Source organism: Cyprinus carpio, unplaced genomic scaffold (genome assembly GCF_018340385.1).
Source record: "Cyprinus carpio isolate SPL01 unplaced genomic scaffold, ASM1834038v1 S000006746, whole genome shotgun sequence".
Classification (NCBI taxonomy): Eukaryota; Metazoa; Chordata; class Actinopteri; order Cypriniformes; family Cyprinidae; genus Cyprinus; species Cyprinus carpio.
This window is the reverse complement of record NW_024879345.1, coordinates 3,666,928-3,687,130: the sequence shown is the minus strand read 5'-3', so window position 1 is coordinate 3,687,130 and position 20,203 is coordinate 3,666,928. Positions and strand designations below refer to the sequence as shown.

At 37.6% G+C, this 20,203-nt stretch overlaps 1 protein-coding gene across 6 annotated transcripts in view; it reads right to left on the bottom strand.

Annotated features, from left to right (window-relative positions):
• The window catches only part of LOC109068738 (triple functional domain protein-like), a 135,944-nt gene that overhangs the window by 43,125 nt on the left and 72,616 nt on the right, over nucleotides 1–20,203 (bottom strand). For all 6 annotated transcript variants that reach the window (XM_042755756.1, XM_042755757.1, XM_042755752.1 and 3 more), the window contains 11 exons: nucleotides 18,064–18,186; nucleotides 17,736–17,927; nucleotides 16,330–16,499; nucleotides 15,195–15,369; nucleotides 7,577–7,772; nucleotides 5,634–5,800; nucleotides 2,642–2,761; nucleotides 2,011–2,202; nucleotides 763–912; nucleotides 537–651; nucleotides 290–405 (listed from right to left, as the gene is read on the bottom strand). In XM_042755756.1, the coding sequence (XP_042611690.1) occupies nucleotides 290–405; nucleotides 537–651; nucleotides 763–912; nucleotides 2,011–2,202; nucleotides 2,642–2,761; nucleotides 5,634–5,800; nucleotides 7,577–7,772; nucleotides 15,195–15,369; nucleotides 16,330–16,499; nucleotides 17,736–17,927; nucleotides 18,064–18,186 (1,716 nt within the window). The remainder of the gene's footprint in view (nucleotides 1–289; nucleotides 406–536; nucleotides 652–762; nucleotides 913–2,010; nucleotides 2,203–2,641; nucleotides 2,762–5,633; nucleotides 5,801–7,576; nucleotides 7,773–15,194; nucleotides 15,370–16,329; nucleotides 16,500–17,735; nucleotides 17,928–18,063; nucleotides 18,187–20,203) is intronic.

Sequence of the window (20,203 nt, the reverse complement as noted above, 5' to 3'; positions counted from 1 at the left end):
AATGGTCATTTATTAAATAAAAATAAATAAACTATTATTATTATTACTACTGTTGTTGTTATTATTTAACAATATCCAATAAATTATTCTCCTAATCCCTCCAATTCCCTTACGTTGTTTTCAGGATGGTATGTTAAAACTTAAACTCGTTATTTTCTTTCTTTCTAATCCCTCTTAGCATCCCTTAAAGCAGGAATATTTCTAATGAATTTGGCAATAAGTCAAAAAGCAGGCTGTGCACTGCTCTAGTCTTTTTACTGGTTCAGACCTGGATTAAACCAGTACTGACCTGTTTGGCGCTGCGTTCAAACACCACATACTGCTGACACTGGTCAAGCCTTCTCTTCCTCATGGTCCAGAAGTGCAGAACCCGGTTCTCCCGCTGCAGCAACTCATTCAGGATGTCTGCAGGACACAGAGACAGAATCAGAAACAGAACATGATTACATGTTAACTTCAGACCAAAATATGGCTTAATATCTGGTCCTTTAAACCAGCCATAAAAGGGCTTTTTTTAAAGGAGCATGTAGTCTTACTCTTGACTTGTTGTTCAGGGGCCTTGACATGTGCGAGCATTCCCGGCATATTCACGCTGTTTCTGTGTAAGTACTTGAGGAAGACATCAGCATTGCGTCTTGCTAGTGTGCATGCTTCAGAAAAAAAGGGTCAGTTATGATTAAATTTGCATCAAATGTTTAATGTCAAGATCGGAATGATACTTGAGAACCTGTATGTGTGTGTAAGTGTGTACATGCTAGGTACCTTGAGGAAGGCCTCTTTCTGCTCCAGGTGTTTACTGATCATGGGCGTCACGTGATCAGACTCTGAGTTTGGTCCCAGTTTATCAGTCCCTCCACACCAGTCTTCCTCTCGTTTGTATTCCTGCTCTAAACTTTCCAGCACACTACACACCTACAGAATACACACATGTAGTTATACATAATAAATATGAGCACAAACAAACCCGGTTATGTAATAGCTCTATGGAAGCATATTTCCACCACATAAGAAAAATCACAATTATGAGCTTCTATAATTATGAGATAAAAAGCCAAAAGTGAAGTTAAAACTATGAGATACTATGTCATAATTATAATATAAAAAATAACAATTCTAAGATATTGAGTCATAATTATGAGGTAAATCAAAACTGACATAAAAAGTAGAAATAATGACAAAAAGTCATAATTATAAAGTAAAAAAAAAATACATTATGAGACTTATAATTAATGATACTGATAAGTCCTTATGCCATGATTTTGACTTTTTATGTCATAATTATTACTTTGCATTTTATAAATGCAACCTTTTATGTCATATGACTTTTTATCCCATAACTATGAACTTTATGTCATAATTGACTAATTTGTTAAAAAATAAAAATAAAAAAATCTAGTACAAAGAACACTTAGGGGAAAAAACACATTAAACATAAACAACAACAACAAAATGTGTTAGCCTCCTTAATAAATATTTCGGGCGTCCAAGACCAAGTCCTATATAAATGAATGGTAGAATCCGGAAACCCAAAAACTGCCTTTTTAAATCACAATTAAATCACATATTTCAAATCAGCAACAACATCTGAAATGAACTGCCCCATGAATGTTGTTGCTTATACTTAAATAGCGTTAACAAAGCTTATTTTTCAGGCTAGACCAGCCAATGTACATGTGCAGTCATAAGCGTGAGTCTCAGGTTTCTATGGGAACCGGAGCTTGTAACGCAGTGATGCAATGACTTTACTGATCAGCGATTGGCTCTTTCATTTAGAAGGCGGGACTATTCCCCCATATTGCGCATTGCAGTTTCTCCAATTCATAAGGAATAGGACTGAACTGTCTTTGATTATCTATAGTCTTTGGAAAAATCTGTTCATCACATTAAGGAAATCCCAAATTGACGAGCAACATAATTATGACCAAAGTCTTCAAAATGTCTACCACTTGTTGTGCTAAATGAAAAAGAGGTCAAAAATGACAGAATCACTGTTAAGACAAGCTCACTGACCTGCTCTGATGTCTTGTAGAAAGCCACTGAGGCATTGACCAGTTTGAGGCGGTCTTCCATCTTCAGCATGAGCTGCTGCCAGTGAGACGCCACCTTCTCTGCGCAGTCACGGATCATGTCCATGTCGTAGTGATTGGCCTGTAGCAGAGCCTCTGCCTTCTGCTGCACCTGCAGCGCACTCTGATGGGTTTTCTGCATTGAATGCAAAGATAAGGAAATTGAAAGAGAACGCGAAAATTACCAGAAATTTGTAGGGTTTTATTTTATTTTTTTTAAATGGTTCATGCCGTGGAATGGTTCAAACCATTTTCCGTGCTCTTTTGGCCTAAAACCTCACTTTGAAAAGAAGAGTTGTTCATTTGACAAGAAAAACTGTGGCCATCATATGGGCATTTATTATTTATTATTTATTTTTAATGATTTACATATAGATGCCTGAAAGAGACAACTGCAAACATAAATATAAAACAACTAATACTGAATAACCAGTTATTTCTGGAGCAAAAAAAAAAAAAAAAAAAAAAAAAAAAAAAAAAAGACTAGCATAAGAAAAAATGTAACAAACTAAACAAAAATGGCATGTCTTTGGAACATCTACATTTAAATGCAAATAAAAAAGATTGTTTGGTACCTCAATAGCATGCTGAAATTGCTCATGTTCCCGCTGTAACTGTTCTGCCTCCTGTAGAGAGCTGGCAGTGATGAGACCTGCATTAAGCATTGACTCCCCGTTACGGATCCAACCCAGCACCTGAAACAGAAATGCACAGGATTTTCGATCATCTGTGTAAACACACTCTCATTTTGAGAAAGAAAAGTTCTTCTTAACAGTAGGGGTGTCACTCTATGCCAGTATCGATGATAATCGTGATTTAAATAATGAAATATCATTATTGTGTCAATTACGGGTGTTGCAATATATAAGTATTGGCAATATCAGTGATATTTAAAAGTGAACAACTACCACTAACTATCTGGCTGACATCCCAATGTAGGTGGAGGTATTGCACCTTAGCACTGTTTGACACTTGTCATAAAACAGAAAAGACAGAGCACAGCTACTACTGCCGAGCAAAAGAATGGCGTTGGATAAAAAGTGACCTCGCCAGTGTGAGAATTATTTTTATTCTGCGATAATGGCTTGTTAATCACCACCAACCTGTTCACCCACCTCCACTGTACAGAAGATAAATTATTTTGCTGAAATGGGAAATGTTACATTATCTTGTTACATGTTGATTCAAATATTTTTAGAGAGCAGTATTTTATTGTATTTTTCCAAAAATAACCCAAAATATAATTAATTTTAAATTAATCCTCAACACCACAACACCAAACACTTTACAAAATAACATAAAAAAAAAAAAAAATAAATAAAAATAATATTAAAAAAATAATAATAATACAAATTGTGTCTCATTCTGTAATAAGAACCACTTTACTTAAGGAAGTTATTTCAAACTGGTTGCCATTTAGTGTAAATGCTCCTTTTGTATGCAATGGTGAGATTTAATAAATAAATAAATAAATAAATAAATAAATAAAGATGATTATTTTTTTGTAATATTTTCAAGATTTCTATAACTATCATGATAAATCGTTATCATGAATTCTTTTGACTACGAAAATTGTGTAGGGAAAAGTCTGATATCGCGACAGACCTACTCCACAGCTTAACTTGTCTCAATTAAAACTTCAAAACTATTAGCACATTAACACTTACAGACAGTAGAATGTATTTAAAACATAGTTAAGTATGTTAAACGGAGCTGAGTGTACTACACTCGGTGGCTGAAAGAAACCTTTAAATTTACACATCAACAGTGCCCATTCAGAATGCAGTGGCTTGGTTTAGGTCATTGATACTTTGTTCACTTGCAGAATGGTTAGCCAATCAAAATAGAGAACAATAACATAGAAATCTTAAAGGTGCAATAACAAGAACAGCTTGTTTAATTTTAAAGGTCAGTAAAGGTTCATTTTAAAACTAGATTATTGGTTTTGTACAACATTATAAATTGACTGAAAAATGGTGTAAAGTGTGCAGTACTGCCTTTTACACTGAATCGAAAAGCACTGTTTCATGAAAAGCATGTAGTGTGCTGTTAACTGTTGGGTTGCATCAGTGGGGAAAGTGAATATACTTAATACTGACAGATGTGTTCTTTGACTCCACCTTCAGGTCTAAATACCAAGCCGTCTCCTGACACTCTGACTCACACTTTACACACCTGCTTTAGTGCTGATACACTGCCAGACAACACAACTATACACACTGAAAACTGCCATACACACACACACACACACACACACACACACACACACACACACACACACACACACACACACACACACACACACACACACACACACACACATTTTCACTGCAAAGCCAAATACATGATAACATGTCTACCAACCACCACACACCCACTCAAATACTCTGTGGCCGTGTCAGACCTTAAACTACACGGGCGTCCCAGCTCCTCGACATCTCTAATCACTCTTTTCCTCTAGAGAAGTCCAGACAAAAATAAATATATAAATAATAAAATAAATAAATGAAAGGATGAAATGAGATTACCAGCTGCTCCTCCTGGCCTAGTTTTTCCTTTTCATTTTAAGCATGCCCAGTGCTATAAAACTGCTCATTTTCCCATCAGCCCCTGTATGTAGTCAGAACCGCTATTCAAATCTATTAACACTGCACTTCACTCAATATTAAAAAAAATGTTAACAAACATCATATAATGTTTAACAGATCAGTAGTTAATAGTAATATAGTATTTCAAATGCATATGTAAATATAAAAATCAAGCTTCTAGCTATTTGAATATTAACAAATTATATTTTGACTATAATGTAATGTAATACGATTGATGATGTAACTAATAAAGTTGCAAATAGGTGTTATAAAATAAAATAAATGTAAATTAAATCATTCAATCACATTTTAATGATTTTAAACCAAACAAACTACATTTATGATTCCCCACAAAATGTGTTTTTCCATCTATGTTCAAAAATATATATTTTTCTGATATCATACATTATGGAAATACTGAAAAAAAAGAAAAAAGAAGAAGAAGAAAAAAAAAATTCCTTAAGGTGTGCCTTTAGCACCATTGAACCCTACATGTATTATTGTTTGTGAAAGAAAGGGCACTGCCTAAAATATTATGATCTTAATTATCATTGTTTATTGGAGGAAGACAATCTATTATAGTTACATCACAAAAAGCTACATTGTGTGACACAATTACGAATGTAATATACCAAAGATATGCAACAAGGCATCAGATTGGTATTAGTATACAAGGTATGAGTGTACAAGGTAATGTCTAATTTTCAGCCTCAGTTTGGTCTACATTCACTACCCATGAGTCACTGCTCAGGTACAGACAGAGGAAATTCCCACCTCTTAAATAAAATCAGAACAGGACACTTATTAAATATGGAGGTGTGTTAGAACACATCACACAGCAGTTGTTTTGTTCTTCTTGACAAAGCTGTATCATGATCTGAAATTTAAGTCCATGCTTACATGAGCATGTATGCATGTGCCTGAATAAGTTCTTGAGTTGCTGAATGGGTAGACAGAGAGACAGACAGTCAGATGTTACCTGTTTGACCTCGGCCTGTAAGTGGCGGAGCTGCACACACTGCTCCAGGTGTCTCCTGTGCTGCTCAGCGGCTGCGTCCAGCTCCTGCTGTTTCTCATGCAGGAAATCCAACAGGTCCTGCACCCGCGTCGCCATGTCAACATCACGGTCGCACAACAACTCCACACCTACAGAGAAAGAGAGACACAGCGAAACAGAGAAATGTAGAGGTGTAACACAAGGGCGTAAATAATCTTCCCTGACACAAATAAATTAAGCTTTTGTCATAATAGAGTTGAGATTTGGAGAACAGATGTTTATATTCTATTAAATATTTAACTTTTTGCACTGTGACATTATATTCATGACAATTAAGCTTAAGTTCCTATTCAATTCTCATTACCATAATGCAAAAACAAACCAGCAAACAAAAACACATTTTCATTAAGGTAATATGGAAAAAAATAATCATATATATTTTTAAATTGCAACACATTTATACACCATTGTAGCATTTGATGTATTTAAATTAAAATATATCATATGTGTGTTGGTATATATATATATATATATATATATATATATATATACATATATATATATATATAAAAATCATTTCCTTTATGTGCTTTATAAGTACTAATAAATAGCCAATATCCTAATACTATGCATGCTAACAAGCAACTTAACAGTGAGAATCGGTCCCTAAACTATATTTTCTTTAGAATAATGTGCACTGATGATTCGTGCACAATGCAACCTGCAATATGCATGCAGAAAGTAAATGGGATAGCATGACTTTTGGTTAAATCAAGAAAAACGAAACCAACAAACTAAATCAACAATAAAAAATGATAACTGACCTATAGTTATATAGTTATATGAAGTTAACACAAATAGCATGTACAGAAGTGCAGATACCTGGGACCTACCTTAGCACTGTCAGCACACATGCTATCACACACACACAGACGTACTCACATTTTATACCCGTAGCCCAGAGCTGCACTGGGCTAAAGCTCTGAGAGTACTCCAGTTTTGCGTTTGTATCTGTGCCTCCACAAAAGGACGCTAGTAAAATGAGGACTCGTTTTGCTTTCTGCTATCTGTGTGTGCTGTCAGATGTCAAATCTTATGTGTGTGTGTGTGACCAGTGATTTTGCTAGGCAGTGTGAGTCTATAGGATTACAGGGCCGGGTGGGAGGAAGGGAGGGCTGCTGGGTGCCTGGTTGGATCTGATGTGTTTGGCTTTAAAGTTTAGCTGCATCCACTCCTCCCCCCTTAAGCCTGCCCTGGACTGACACACTAACACACACACGTGCACAGGCAAACACACACACATCTTTGATGCCTCATGACAGTGATCTTGTGACCCCAAAGGTTGGCTTATACAAAGACATGCACTCTGTTTCTCTGCAGCTTGTGCACAGATCTGAAATGCATTATCAGCTCACCAGAAAACATTTACACGTGTTATGGATCAGATATATTGATTTAGTAACATACTGCTTGTGTGTGCATCATGTTGGATAGAATACACAGTCACCTGACAAACTGTAACTACTGCAAGTGGACTTTTGTGAGTGCCTTACAAAAAAAGGACTGTGGCGGTACTACAAAATATTGATACTATCAAAGTGCAGTTACATTTACTGTGTTTTGTGAACTTTCGGGAATTTCATGAGAGGGTAAAAAAAAAATTCCCCATGCAAGTTTTGCGATTTAAAGGCATTTCAGAAAATACCATAGTACTACTATGATACATGCCCAAATAAACTAAGATGTTACCATGTTTTAAATAAATAAATAAATAAATAAATACAGTTGAACTCTGCCAAAACTTAAAATTATATTGGTACATCCTGGTACTTTTTTGTTAGTGCATGTACAGATTTAAATGTAAATACAGTGACTTTTAGCAGAACCTATTATCATTGTATTTAAGTGTTTGGATGTGTGCTCACCTGAGGCCTGAACTTCTGTGACGTACTGCAGGAGTTCCTGTCCCTGGTGTATGACGTGGAAGGTGAGGTTGTTCATTGTGAGAGCTTTATCTGCGTGATGCTGCAGTCTCTGCTCTGCTAGTGTCAGATCCTCAGTGTCAAACTCATTCATCTGCTGGGACAGTTCCTCATTCCATGACTCCAGGTCTGAGATGACCTATATAACACATCCACACAGACATCACCATAAGAAGGCATGTATCACTGACCATATCTACAGTAAATGAGTGAACAGGTTTAAAAAAAAAAAATTATTAGTCTGAAAATGCAAATATTGGATACAGTAGTTGGATACAGTAGTTATTAAGGGGCAGCTGTGGCCTAATGGTTAGAGATGGTTAGAGGTTAGAGATTTAGATTAGAATGGTTAGAGATTTGGACTTGTAACCAGAAGGTCGCAGGTTCGAGTCTCGGTGCTGGCAGGTGTTGTAGGTGGGAGGGAGTGAATGAACAGCGCTCTCTTCCACCCTCAATACCCATGGCTGAAGTGCCCTTGAGCAAGGCACTGAACCCCCCAGTTGCTCCCCGGGCACTGGATATAGCTGCCCACTGCTCCGGGTGTGTGTTCACGGTGTGTTCACTTCTCACTGCTGTGTGTGTGTGCAGTTGGATGGGTTAAATGCAGAGCACTAATTTCGAGTATGGGTTACCATACTTGACAAATGTCACGACTTTCACTTTCACTTTTTTATTCAAAATAAAGAATATTGTATTATAGCACTCATTAGAGTATTAGTAGACTGTCTGCTTAATATCTACTAACACTTTATTTTGATGCTCCCCCAAAAAGTATAACTCCGCAACTTATTCTACTAACCCTAACCTAAAAGTCTACTAATACTCTAATGAGAGTTAGTTGACAGGTAGTTGCAGTTACTTATAGTTAGTAGAATGTCAAAACTGGACTAATAAAATAAATTGTAATCATTTTTGTGTGTGTAAATTGTCTTCACAAGGTTACTAATGCATAAATAAATGCACTTTCATGACAAACTTAAATTAAAATCTTGGTGTGTGATCTTCAACCACCACCTACAGGTGACGGTTCATTTGAATCACATGCTGTTTATCGTCCCCCAGGTCAATTGGGAAACTTCTTGGAGGAGTTGGACGTGCTGCTATCAAACTATCCTGAAGATGGTACTCCTCTGGTACTGCTTGGTGACTTCATCATCCACCTAGATAAACCCAGGCTGCTGACTTCAACACTCTGCTCGCCTCATTTGATCTCAAGCAAGTGTCTACTACAGCGACTCACAAATCGGGCAACCAACTGGACCTCATCTACACGGCGCTGTTGCTCAGTGGACAACTCTTTAGTTGCTCCACTGCACACCTCTGACCACTTCCTCATTACTGCTAACCTAGCACTTACTCCTGAAGCGGCACACGCTCCAACACAGGTCACCTTTCGACGGAACCTACGCTCACTCTCTCCATCTCGCCTATCCTCTGTGGTTTCATCCACACTTCCTTCACTCTCACAGTTTTCAGCTCTGGACACGAACAGTGCTACGGACACTTTTTGCTCCACTCTAACCTCTTGCTTGGACAACTTTTGCCCACTATCGTCTAGACCAGCACGCTCCACCCCATCTGCCCCCTGGCTGTCCGATGTTCTCCATGAACATCGCTCTAAACTCAGGGCTGCAGAGAGGAAATGGCATAAATCAAGAAACTCTACCGACCTCAGTGTGTATCAGTCTCCTTCCCTCTCTTCCTTCTCTGCAAACGTCTTCACTGCTAAAACATCATACTACCACGACAAAATTGACAACTGTTCTGACGCTTGGACACTCTTCAAAACCTTCTCTTCTCTTCTTAATCCGCCTCCTCCTCCATTGACTCTTACAGCTGAAGACTTTGCAGTTTTCTTCACAAATAAGACAAGAACCATCAGCGACCAATTCTCCACACCGCAGACTGAGGATAACTTCACAACGACTAATGCACACTCTCTCTCCTCCTTCTCTCCACTCTCAGAGACGGACGTTTCCAAACTTATCCTGTCCTGTCATCCTACTACTTGCCCACTTGATCCGATCCCCACTACACCTCCTTCAAAGCGATTTCTTCTTCAGTTATACCTTCACTTACTCACATTATCAACTCCTCTCTTCACTCTGGAACATTTCCCTCAGCATTTAAGCAGGCTCGGGTAAGCCCACTGCTGAAGAAACCCATCTCTAAATCCAGCACTTCTAGAAAACTACAGACCGGTATCCCTTCTTCCATTCATTGCAAAGACACTTGAACGAGCTGTGTTCAACCAGCTCTCTATGTTTCTTGTACAGAACAACCTCCTGGACAGCAACCAATCTGGCTTCAAAAATGGCCACTCAACTGAGACTGCCCTGCTCTCGGTTACTGAAGCCCTGTGACTGGCAAGAGCAGCTTCAAAATCCTCAGTACTCATTTTGCTGGACCTGTCTGCTGCTTTTGACACCATTAACCACCAGATTCTCCTGTCCACCCTCAGAAAGATGGGCATCTCTGGAACTGCACTCCAGTGGCTTAACTCCTACCTTTCTGATAGATCCTTCATGGTGTCTTGGAGGGGTGAAGTTTCCAAGTCACAACAACTTGCTACTGGGGTTCCTCAAGGCTCAGTACTTGGACCACTTCTCTTCTCCATCTACATGACGTCATTAGGATCTGTCATTCAAAAACAACCCTCATCCTATCACTGCTATGCTGATGACACTCAACTCTACTTCTCATTCCAACCAGATGACCCGACGGTAGTTGCTCGCATTTCAGCCTGTCTGAGTGACATTTCTAGCTGGATGAATGACCATCACCTTCAGCTTAACCTTACTAAGACTGAACTGCTGGTAGTTCCAGCTAACCCATCGTTTCATCACAACTTCTCTATACAGCTGGACTTCGTCAACCATAACTCCTTCCAGGACAGCCAGAAACCTAGGAGTTGTGATGGATCATCAGTTAAGCTTCACCTACCATATTGCTACGACCCGGTCCTGCAGATTTGCCTTATACAACATTAGGAAGATTAGACCATTCCTGTCAGAGCAAGCCACCCAACTTCTTGTCCAAGCTCTTGTTCTCTCCAGACTGGACTATTGTAATGCTCTCCTGGCGGGCCTTCCTGCATGTACTATCAAGCCTCTACAAACTGATCCAGAATGCAGCAGCGAGGGTTGTCTTCAATGAGCCAAAAACAGCTCATGTTACTCCTCTCCTCATCAGGTTACACTGGCTACCAGTAGCCGCTCGCATTAAATTCAAGGTACTGATGCTTGCCTACAAGACGACCACTGGCACAGCGCCAACATACCTAAGCTCATTAGTTTAATCTTTTGCGCCCTCCAGAAGTTTGCGCTCTGCAAGTGAACGACGCCTTGTGGTGCCATCCCAAAGAGATTCAAAATCACTCTCACTGACTTTTTCCTGGACTGCGCCCAGCTGGTGGAATGACCTCCCGATCTCAATTCGAACAGCTGAGTCTTTACTCATTTTCAAAAAACATCTAAAGACTCATCTTTTTTCGCCTGCACTTAACCAACTAATACTAGTTCTTACCTTTTCTTTTTCTTGTCTATCATATTCATTTAAAAAAAAAAAAAAAAAAACTACGTGGCTACGTGTTCTGTACTAGACTAACTGAGACTTGTCATAGCACTTGTATACCGTTGTTGTTCTCTTGTTGATCTGATTGTTTCTACTGTTCTCATTTGTAAGTCGCTTTGGATAAAAGCGTCTGCTAAATGATTAAATGTAAATGTAAAATTGACTGAATGTCCGCTAACATTACTGGTACTATTTATTATCTCCATTCCAAATGCAATGACAATCTTGTCAACAAATAATACATATTTTCTATTAAACCAATATTTGTTTAGTTTTGTGTAAATAAATAAAATAAAATAAATAATAATAAAATAAAAAATATAGTAAACATTTGATTTTTAACTTTTTTTTTTCAACTTCGTTGACCATCGTTAACCTTTTCCAGTCTGCTCTATAGGTATTAACATTTGCCAATAAAAACATACTAGTAGACTATTGAAAATTTATATTCACAGAATGAATGTCAAGAGAAAGTAAACTACTTTAATACGGTGTAAAGAGTTGCCCTGACAACAGGTGGGTAAATACAAGAGAAACATGAATCAGAGAACAAGCACTTTGCAAGAAGCTCACTTCAGCCAGTTCTAAAATCATACCACATAGAGCATCTAATAAAAACTTTACACAGCAACTCACTAAATTATTCCTACAGAAGACAAAGCACAGTGCTCTAGTTTTAAAAACATCACATTGTCATTGATATAGCGATTGGTAAAGTTTAAAGTCGTGATTTGAACAAATAATCCTTCATTCAAAAGCCTAAAGCACTCACTTTGCACTGCTGTGTGGTTGATAATTCTTCCTTCTCTAATGAATATGAGCATTTTCCCCAGCTGTTCTGAGTGAAGCGCTGATAAGGACAGTTTATGATGACTAGAACAGGAACACAAACGTCTTCTGTAAGAAGTAAATGTGTTCTTCAGTGGGTGGGAGCAGCGTTTGTGAAATCACACGCCCACTGCTGTACCTTCTGGCACCCTGCCGCTTTGACTGACAGTGCCGACCCGCCCTGCACTGAGTAACTACTCACAAATACCTTACATCCGATGTAGGAGTTCACCTACAATCGTCACCTATTCTGGAAGTTATACATGTGTATACGCCTGTGTACGGTTTTCGGGTTTGCTCTTTTCTATGCAAGGTCTTCTTGGTTTTACCTTATCTATCAGCAAAGTATCAGTGGAATGTGAGGGCCTTCAAAACTCCCCATGGAATGTGATACTCCTAGATCTGTATTGGATTATGTTACAGAGAGCGATATCACTTTTACTACAAAAGCCAGCTTGTTTTGTGGACTCTGATTACTTCATATAGGGTTTCCTACAAACAAAACATTTAAAACACAGCCATCAAAAGGTCAGTCGCAAAGCATGATGGGCTTTCTGCAGGTCAAGATAATAATGGCACATGAGCAGAAAAAGGGCATCTCATTTAACGTCAACATGTTTCTGAACTTCTTGTACATGACTGTTCAGTAGAGGTAAACCAATTGATTGGTTTTGCTGTTAACACTTTACAATAAGAGTGCATTTAAAACAAAACTTCAAGCTGAAGTATTGTTCCTTGTTAAAGTGTGTTAATTTCAACGTTTACTAACATTTTTTTTTTTTTAATTTAAAGTTGCTTCTGTTAACATTAGCTTATGGACTAAATTTAATTATCAATATATAATTAATATTTGACATTAATATTTTTATTCATTTACAAAGTTGTTACGTCATTCGTTTTGGATTTTGTTTTCCTCATATACTTCATTGAATTACAGTCAAACCAAAAATTATTCAGACACCAGATATAATTGTTGATATTTTTTATTAGTGGGTGCAGGACACTATAGTTCATTTATGTAAGTAAGGATAGCAAAATAAAGCAAACTGTGACATATTACACCCAAAAATTATTCATACACTTTGACCTGACCGTGTTTTGCTTAAGTGTTATCTGACATTATCAAGATGAATTTGTTCTGACACAGTTTAACTCTTGTCATATTTTGTTACCATTTTCTAAACTATAGCAAAAAAAAAAAAAAAAACCTGTGATAATGTGTGAAATGTTGAAGGTGTCTGAATACATTTTGGTTTGACTGTAATTGTGTCATTCTGTTTAGGTGTATGTAGTTAATTATCCCTGTTTGGTCTGTGTATTTAAGTTCCAGTGTGTTCAGTTCTAGTTTGTCTGGTCACGTCAGCGTATAACTACCCTGTGTGTTGGAAAACCTTATGTTGGATTACCTGTGCGTTGGACTAAAGACTTTATAAACCTTCTTATTCGTCTTTGTGGGTTTAATACAGCTTAGCTGTGACAAAAGTATGGTTTAGTACTTTTTTTTTTTTTTTTTTTTTTTTTTTGGTTAAATAGTAAAGCACTATTTTTGTTTTCGTTCAGTATTCATTTAAAAAAAATATCGGTTAATTAATCGGTAGCAACCAGTGTGGTCCAACCTAACTATCAGTATCGGTTGAGCTCTACTGTTCAGTGCATGTTATTCCACAGAAGAAAGTTTCACAATTACATTGTAATAATTTTGTTCTACTTTGCTCAACAACTTCTATTTTGGGTGACATCGTCTAGGCTGGGACACCTGACCATTACACCAAAAGGGACTTTATTGATGTTGCCTTTCTAAATTCATAAACATTAATATGGACATTAATATGGAGTTGGTCCCTCCATTGCAGCTATAACAGCTTCCACTCTTTTGGGAGGGTTTTCCACAAGATTTTGGAGTGTTTCTGTTGGAATTTTTTTCCCATTTATTTTTTGCCCATTTATCCAGCAGAGTATTTGTGATGTCAAGCACAGATGCTGAACAAGAAGGCCTGGTTCGCCATCTTGGTTCCAATGTATCTCAGAGGTGTTCGATGGGTTGAGGTCAGGGCTCCGTGTGGGGAAGTCAAGTTCTTCCAAACCAAACTCATCTAACTACAGTATTTACAGTCTTTATAGACCTTGCTTTGTGCACTGGGACATGGTCATAAAAACAGACCTTACCCAAAGTGTTGCCACAATCTCACAAACATAGCATTGTCCAAAATGTTTTGGTATTCTAAAGCATTAAGATTTTCCTTCACTGGAAGCAAGGGCCTAGCCCATCCCCTGAAAAACAGCCCCATACCATGATCCCTCATGCATAATGCAGTCATGCAGGTAATGTTCTTCCATTACATGGTCTTCTGTTTCGTGCATGAGTTGCTGCTGTTCTTAAATGCTTCTACTTTCCTATAATACCACTTACAGTTGACCGTGGAATATCTAGCAAGGATGAAATTTCCCATACTGCAAAGGTGGCAAACCTTAAACCTTTGGTGACATTACAAAAAATTAAATAGGTTTTTTCATGTTGACTGTAAGAGCTTTGATACAGAGAAACCTTGAAAGTGATATTGATTTGATAAAGCTGATAGTTTCTCAAACACCCTTTAAAACAAAGGTGTGAGTCATTTTCACAAGTCCAGAGACACAATCCACAATGACTCATAGTACAGGCTGTGAAAACAGCATCCGTGATGGCTATATGCTTGCTCAAGGCTTCCGCTCAGAATCTCGGAGATCAATGGATTTGGTCTTTTAGCACTTTGTTCCATTGATCAGATCAAAACCGATGAGAAAGATAGAAGCAACAACACGTGGTATAGCCTTCTACCTCACAAATGATGCAGAACTGAAACTTCAAACTCATGTAATCACAGGGGACTGCCTGATGTTTATCAGAAAAAATATATATCTGAGAGCAAGAGTGTAATTTACAAACAAAACACGTTTTTAAAATATAATTTTGATCAGCTAATTTTGATATGAGCTTCAGCTATTCATTCATAAAAGTCATCTGAAAGGGCCCAAGAATAATGATTAAAAAAAGCCCCCTGACTTCCTACCACAACTGAGAACCACTTGTCTTGAGTGTTAGAATGCATTGTTTGCAACAAAATCAGTGGGTTATCATTTGGAAATAAACTGTCAGACATGTCATAAATTGTGGACTTACATCAATGGCATCTCGTTCAAAGATTCTGAGCTGGAGAAAGAGCTCTAGTTTGATCTTCCGTTCCTGAAACAGTTCCTCCATCTGAGCCTGGGCCTCATCCAGCTGCTGCAGGACACTCTCGATGTGAGCCATAGAGCTGTTATGAGGAGTCTTATTGCTGGAGATCGCAGAGTCTCTGCAGTCAGAAAAAAAGAGTGTGTATGAGTTAGTATCTAGTTAGTCTCTGCAGATTAGGACATGGGTCAGTTAAGTGTATGAGTGTGTTATTGTGTATTTGGGGTATGTGCTGCAGCTCTCTGATCTTTTTAGCATATGTGTTTGTAAAAACTTGTTTTTAACCAAGTCTATGTGAACAGGTGTGTATAAAATTTGGATGCTGGAGAATTGGAAACTGGAAATGTCAACTGCCTGTTTTTTTTTTTTTTTAAATGTTAATTATTATCACACAGCCCTATATATGAAGTTGGACAGATAAGTTAATTTTATTTGCACACAGATGCACAATATATACTACAGCACATCTCAACTGCTTGATTGTTTACATAATTTGATCATATTATTGGCCATCACTATTCTGCTAAATGTGATTATAAGGCGTGAAGATATAATGATATTAAAAACATTAACACCATATTTTTTGTCAAAGCAGCTGACATGTGAATTAAATGTGTATTGTGAAAGTGCTATACACATAACACTGACACTTGGTTTAAAATAGATAAACTCCACATTAAACATTAGAACAGAATAGTGAAAGTATTAGTGAGAGTAACACATATTTACATCGTGTTTCACAATGGATTTTCCAAAACATTTGTAAGTTATTAGAGGTGTTTGTGGTGTGCATGGTTTTGTAGCCCGCTAAATTTGCTTTATTAATAAAACCTGAAAAACTTGCATTGGTTTTCGGTCACTAGTTTCATAAAATGGCTAAATAACCTTAAAAAAAAAAAAAAAAAAACTGCAAAAAGTGTCTGTATGGTTAGGGTTTAGCAATTGTAATTAATACAACAGACGTCAATGGGATACTAAGGCAATTACATGACATGAATATGTGTTTGTGTCAAAAATTCTCATGACAACAAGTCAATGTCATCATTTTCCACTAAAGCGATGTTTTCTCATTGGGCAGTACCTGAGCTGCTGTATGAGATCCTCCCCTTCTTTAATGACGTTGACGGTGACCTGCAGGGTGGTTTGCTGCTGCTGACCGAAACGTTTGATCAGCTCCTGCACTGCTTCCACTGACTCAGCATAAACGTCATCCAGCAACTCCTTCTGAAGCTCCTCCATCCACGTCCACAGCTGCAGAGGAACAACAGCATTACCAGCCAATCAGAAACTTCACAATGGTGTGAACCAGTCAGTGAACTATGTAGATCCATGGGTCTCCAAACAAATAACATTTGTTCTATAATTGAAAATATCCAAATGCACGAACATGACAAGACAAACAGCCAGACGGACTTTGGCTGCCACCGAACGGTTGGTGTTATTATTTCCTGTGAATGGCTTTATCTTGTGTGAGCTCAGGATTAGCCATCTGCCTGTGTTGGCATGTCAAAGAGTATATCTCCTGCCACAGCAGGCCATGCCCTGTCCTTCCACACCTCCCCATTGTCTTTTTCCACCTCCACCTTCCACTACCTTTCTGTTTTTCCAAAACTCCAGTCTTTAACCCTTTATCATTACTTATACCATTATAAAACACTCTCTCAGGAACAAAGATGTCTATATAAGCCAGCCCACTACAGATAGCAGATGGCTAACATTATGCTATATGGAGACATTAAAGAGAGCGTTGTTTGCTTTTATTAAGTATATGATGAATCATGTACACACAACTACTCATTATCATTCACCATTTGTGGAATATAGATGGGCCAGAAGGAAAGAGTTCAGACAAATTGTAAAGATTTGAGGTCCAAAAAAAGCTAACCATTAGTTTGGCTTTAGAGCAAATTATTGTGTAAGCATTAACTTTGTATTATATTGGTGTTAACGAAGTAGTGATTTGCACTGCAGACATTTGAGATAGTCTGAGTTTATTTTGCGTGATCATATACAACTTTTTCTAATTCTTATGTCATCTAAAGGCTGACATTAACTACAGTAACACGAATCTTCTATTCATGCATCTTTTACTTTCTCACCAGTCTGGCATCATCTCAGCTGTGACCATCTCTTAATTAACACACTCTACGTCCATGCATCAAAAATGTGCCAAAGCTGCAGAACTTATAGGGATGTCATTTACATAATATAAACAGTGATCCGATGACTAGCTGACTAGTAAAAATGTGTCGTGCAAGACCTACAGAGAAATATTACCGCACACTTAACGAAATGGTGCAGAATCAATGGAACACTAGAAACCAACTACTGTTTTATTGTAAATCTATAAATAAATAAATAAATTAATAACAATAACAACGATAATAAATCCAAGTACATTTTCAGAAATTGTGTGTGGACTGTACCTGTTACATAATATTCAGGAACATAATTATGTCAAACCTACAGTATACTTTCATCTCTTACCTCTTTGCTGTGAGTGTGGAAGGCCACAGACATGTCGAGCAGGACTTTGCGTTGTTCAACGCGTCTTACGAAGTCCTGGATACGATCTTCCAGCTGGTGTGCGGCCTGGTAGATCTCCTCAGGGTCACACTCGCCTGTCTGAGCCAGCTGCTCTGCCGCCTCCAGGAGTTTGTCTGCATTCGTGTAGGTGTTCTGAGAAAGTTTAGAAGTTAATATGCATTTGACTCATTTCTGAGATGGCCAGCCTATTTTTGATTACGTGAGGAGAACAGTAGATAATCAGATGGAAAATAGCCAAAGTGATGATCTTGCATCCATTTCTCCTTACCTGAGCCACTTCTTCAAAGTCCTCATGACGTTTCTGTAACGCTCGGGCCCTGTGCAGAGACTTCCCCACTCCTGTATGCTTACTAAGGAATGCCTCACCATGGTTTTCAATCCAATCTAGAACCTGTGTGAGAAGATATTCACAAAGAGGAAAAGAAACAAAAGTTGCTCAGAGGGTCAAAATAACCACCAAATCACTATAAAAAAGAACCATAAAAGTAGTCCATATAATTGGAATACAGCCCACATTCTAAATGGAATACTTTTATGGTTTTTGTCCTTTTCGAATGTGGAGATTCTTTTAAAATGTTTTTTTTATTTATTTATATTTGTGCTCAACTAGGAGGGGGACTTTGACTCTAAATGGGAGTGAGAAGACATCACAGAGAAAAATAACCTAATGTTGCTCAGAGGGTCAAAAGAACCACCACCTACATTATAAAAAGTAATCATAAATGACATAAATAAATCATAAATCAACATTTTTTTAGAGGTAAAAATATACTAAATTAAACATGTTAGTACTGCAAAATGTAACTACTGTGTATATATTTTTAAATAATTAAACATCACACCTCCATCCAATTCTTTTTTTTTTTGGTAATTCATATTTATAGGTTGATGATTTTTCAAAATCAAACATAAACATGACACAAAGAGCAGTTTCTGTATGACAAAAATATTCATTATAGAAATTCCCATAACTTTTCAAAGCCTGGGAATGTGAGGTTTTCAAAATGCCCTGATTTTTTTTCAGGTTTTATGCAACTGTTGGAATTTTGCCAATCAATTTCCATATTTTTTTAATTGCTTGTGAATATGGGAGTGGGATTTTTCCAGGTTTTTCATAAGTGTGGGAACCCTGTAAATGTTCTGTCAATTTCTATTTACTGCAGGGGTTTTGTAAGGGTTTCTGTAACTGGTAGCTACACAAACATCACATATATATAAAACATACAACAACAACAACAACAACATAATATTACAAATAGGTTTCTGTAACTGGTAGCTACACAAACATCACAGGTTCGGTTCCAGGGAATACACAATATTATAAAACATACAACAACGACAACAACAACAACAACATAATAATAGTAGTAATAATAAAAGTATACTTTAAATGCACTGTATGATGCTTTGGCTAAACGCATCTATCTATCTATCTGATTCATTAATGTGAAAAAGTTCCACTACATTTCCAGAGTAAAACCACCAGGGGGCACCTCCAAACAGCAGCAGTCACTGCGACAGCTCCACACCACTATAAACATCAGCACGAACACGCAATGAGGTCATCCTGCAGATTAAGCAAGCAAGACTCTGGTGTCTGCTCTGATGGTGCTGTCGGAGAGTACAATAACTGCGTTTATTAATGGAAATTTGACAAATAGAGTAGTATCTGTTGTTTCTCACAGGTTTGCATGAACATCTGAATACACATGCAATATTTTACTAATAAAAACGTATTAGAAATGGTTGATTAAGTGAGTAGTAAATGTTTTATTAACCATTTGAAATTTGCACGGTGGAGCTACTAAGTCAGATGTCTCATATCCGAGTTTGAAAGCTTCCTACCTGCCTCAAAAGACACCGGAGCACACTGCGAAAACACATTGAGTCCTCTACTCATGCATATTTCATTATGACACCTTTGATCTGGCTGAATGTGCCACACACAGAAACATTCAGAGCTGTTTGTGTGCTGGCATCTGTCAGCACATGTGTGTGCGCGTGCGGATAGAAGCAATCATTTGTCGTGCAGATGTTGAGTCTCATGCTCACGTGGCTGTTTTCTGATGTCTGGAAGGTTTAGAGGTCCCCTATGCCTGCATCATTTTATGGGGCAAACCCTCAACATAATGAGGCTGCTGAACACAGTTACCATGACAACTGATGCTGAAAAAAAAAAAAAGTGGGAACAAAGTGTGGGACAGACTGTGTGTGAGTGAGAGGGAAAGAGACATATTTGGATGTTGTTTTGAAAAATAAATAAATTAGTAAATAAATAAATTGGGGGTTAACTGCTCCTTTAAAAAATTTTTTTACTTAATTTACTTACATCCAAAAAAAAAAAAAAAAAAAAAAACCTTTCTGTTAACAATTGCATGTTTACAATTTAATGCAGTGGTGCCTAAAAT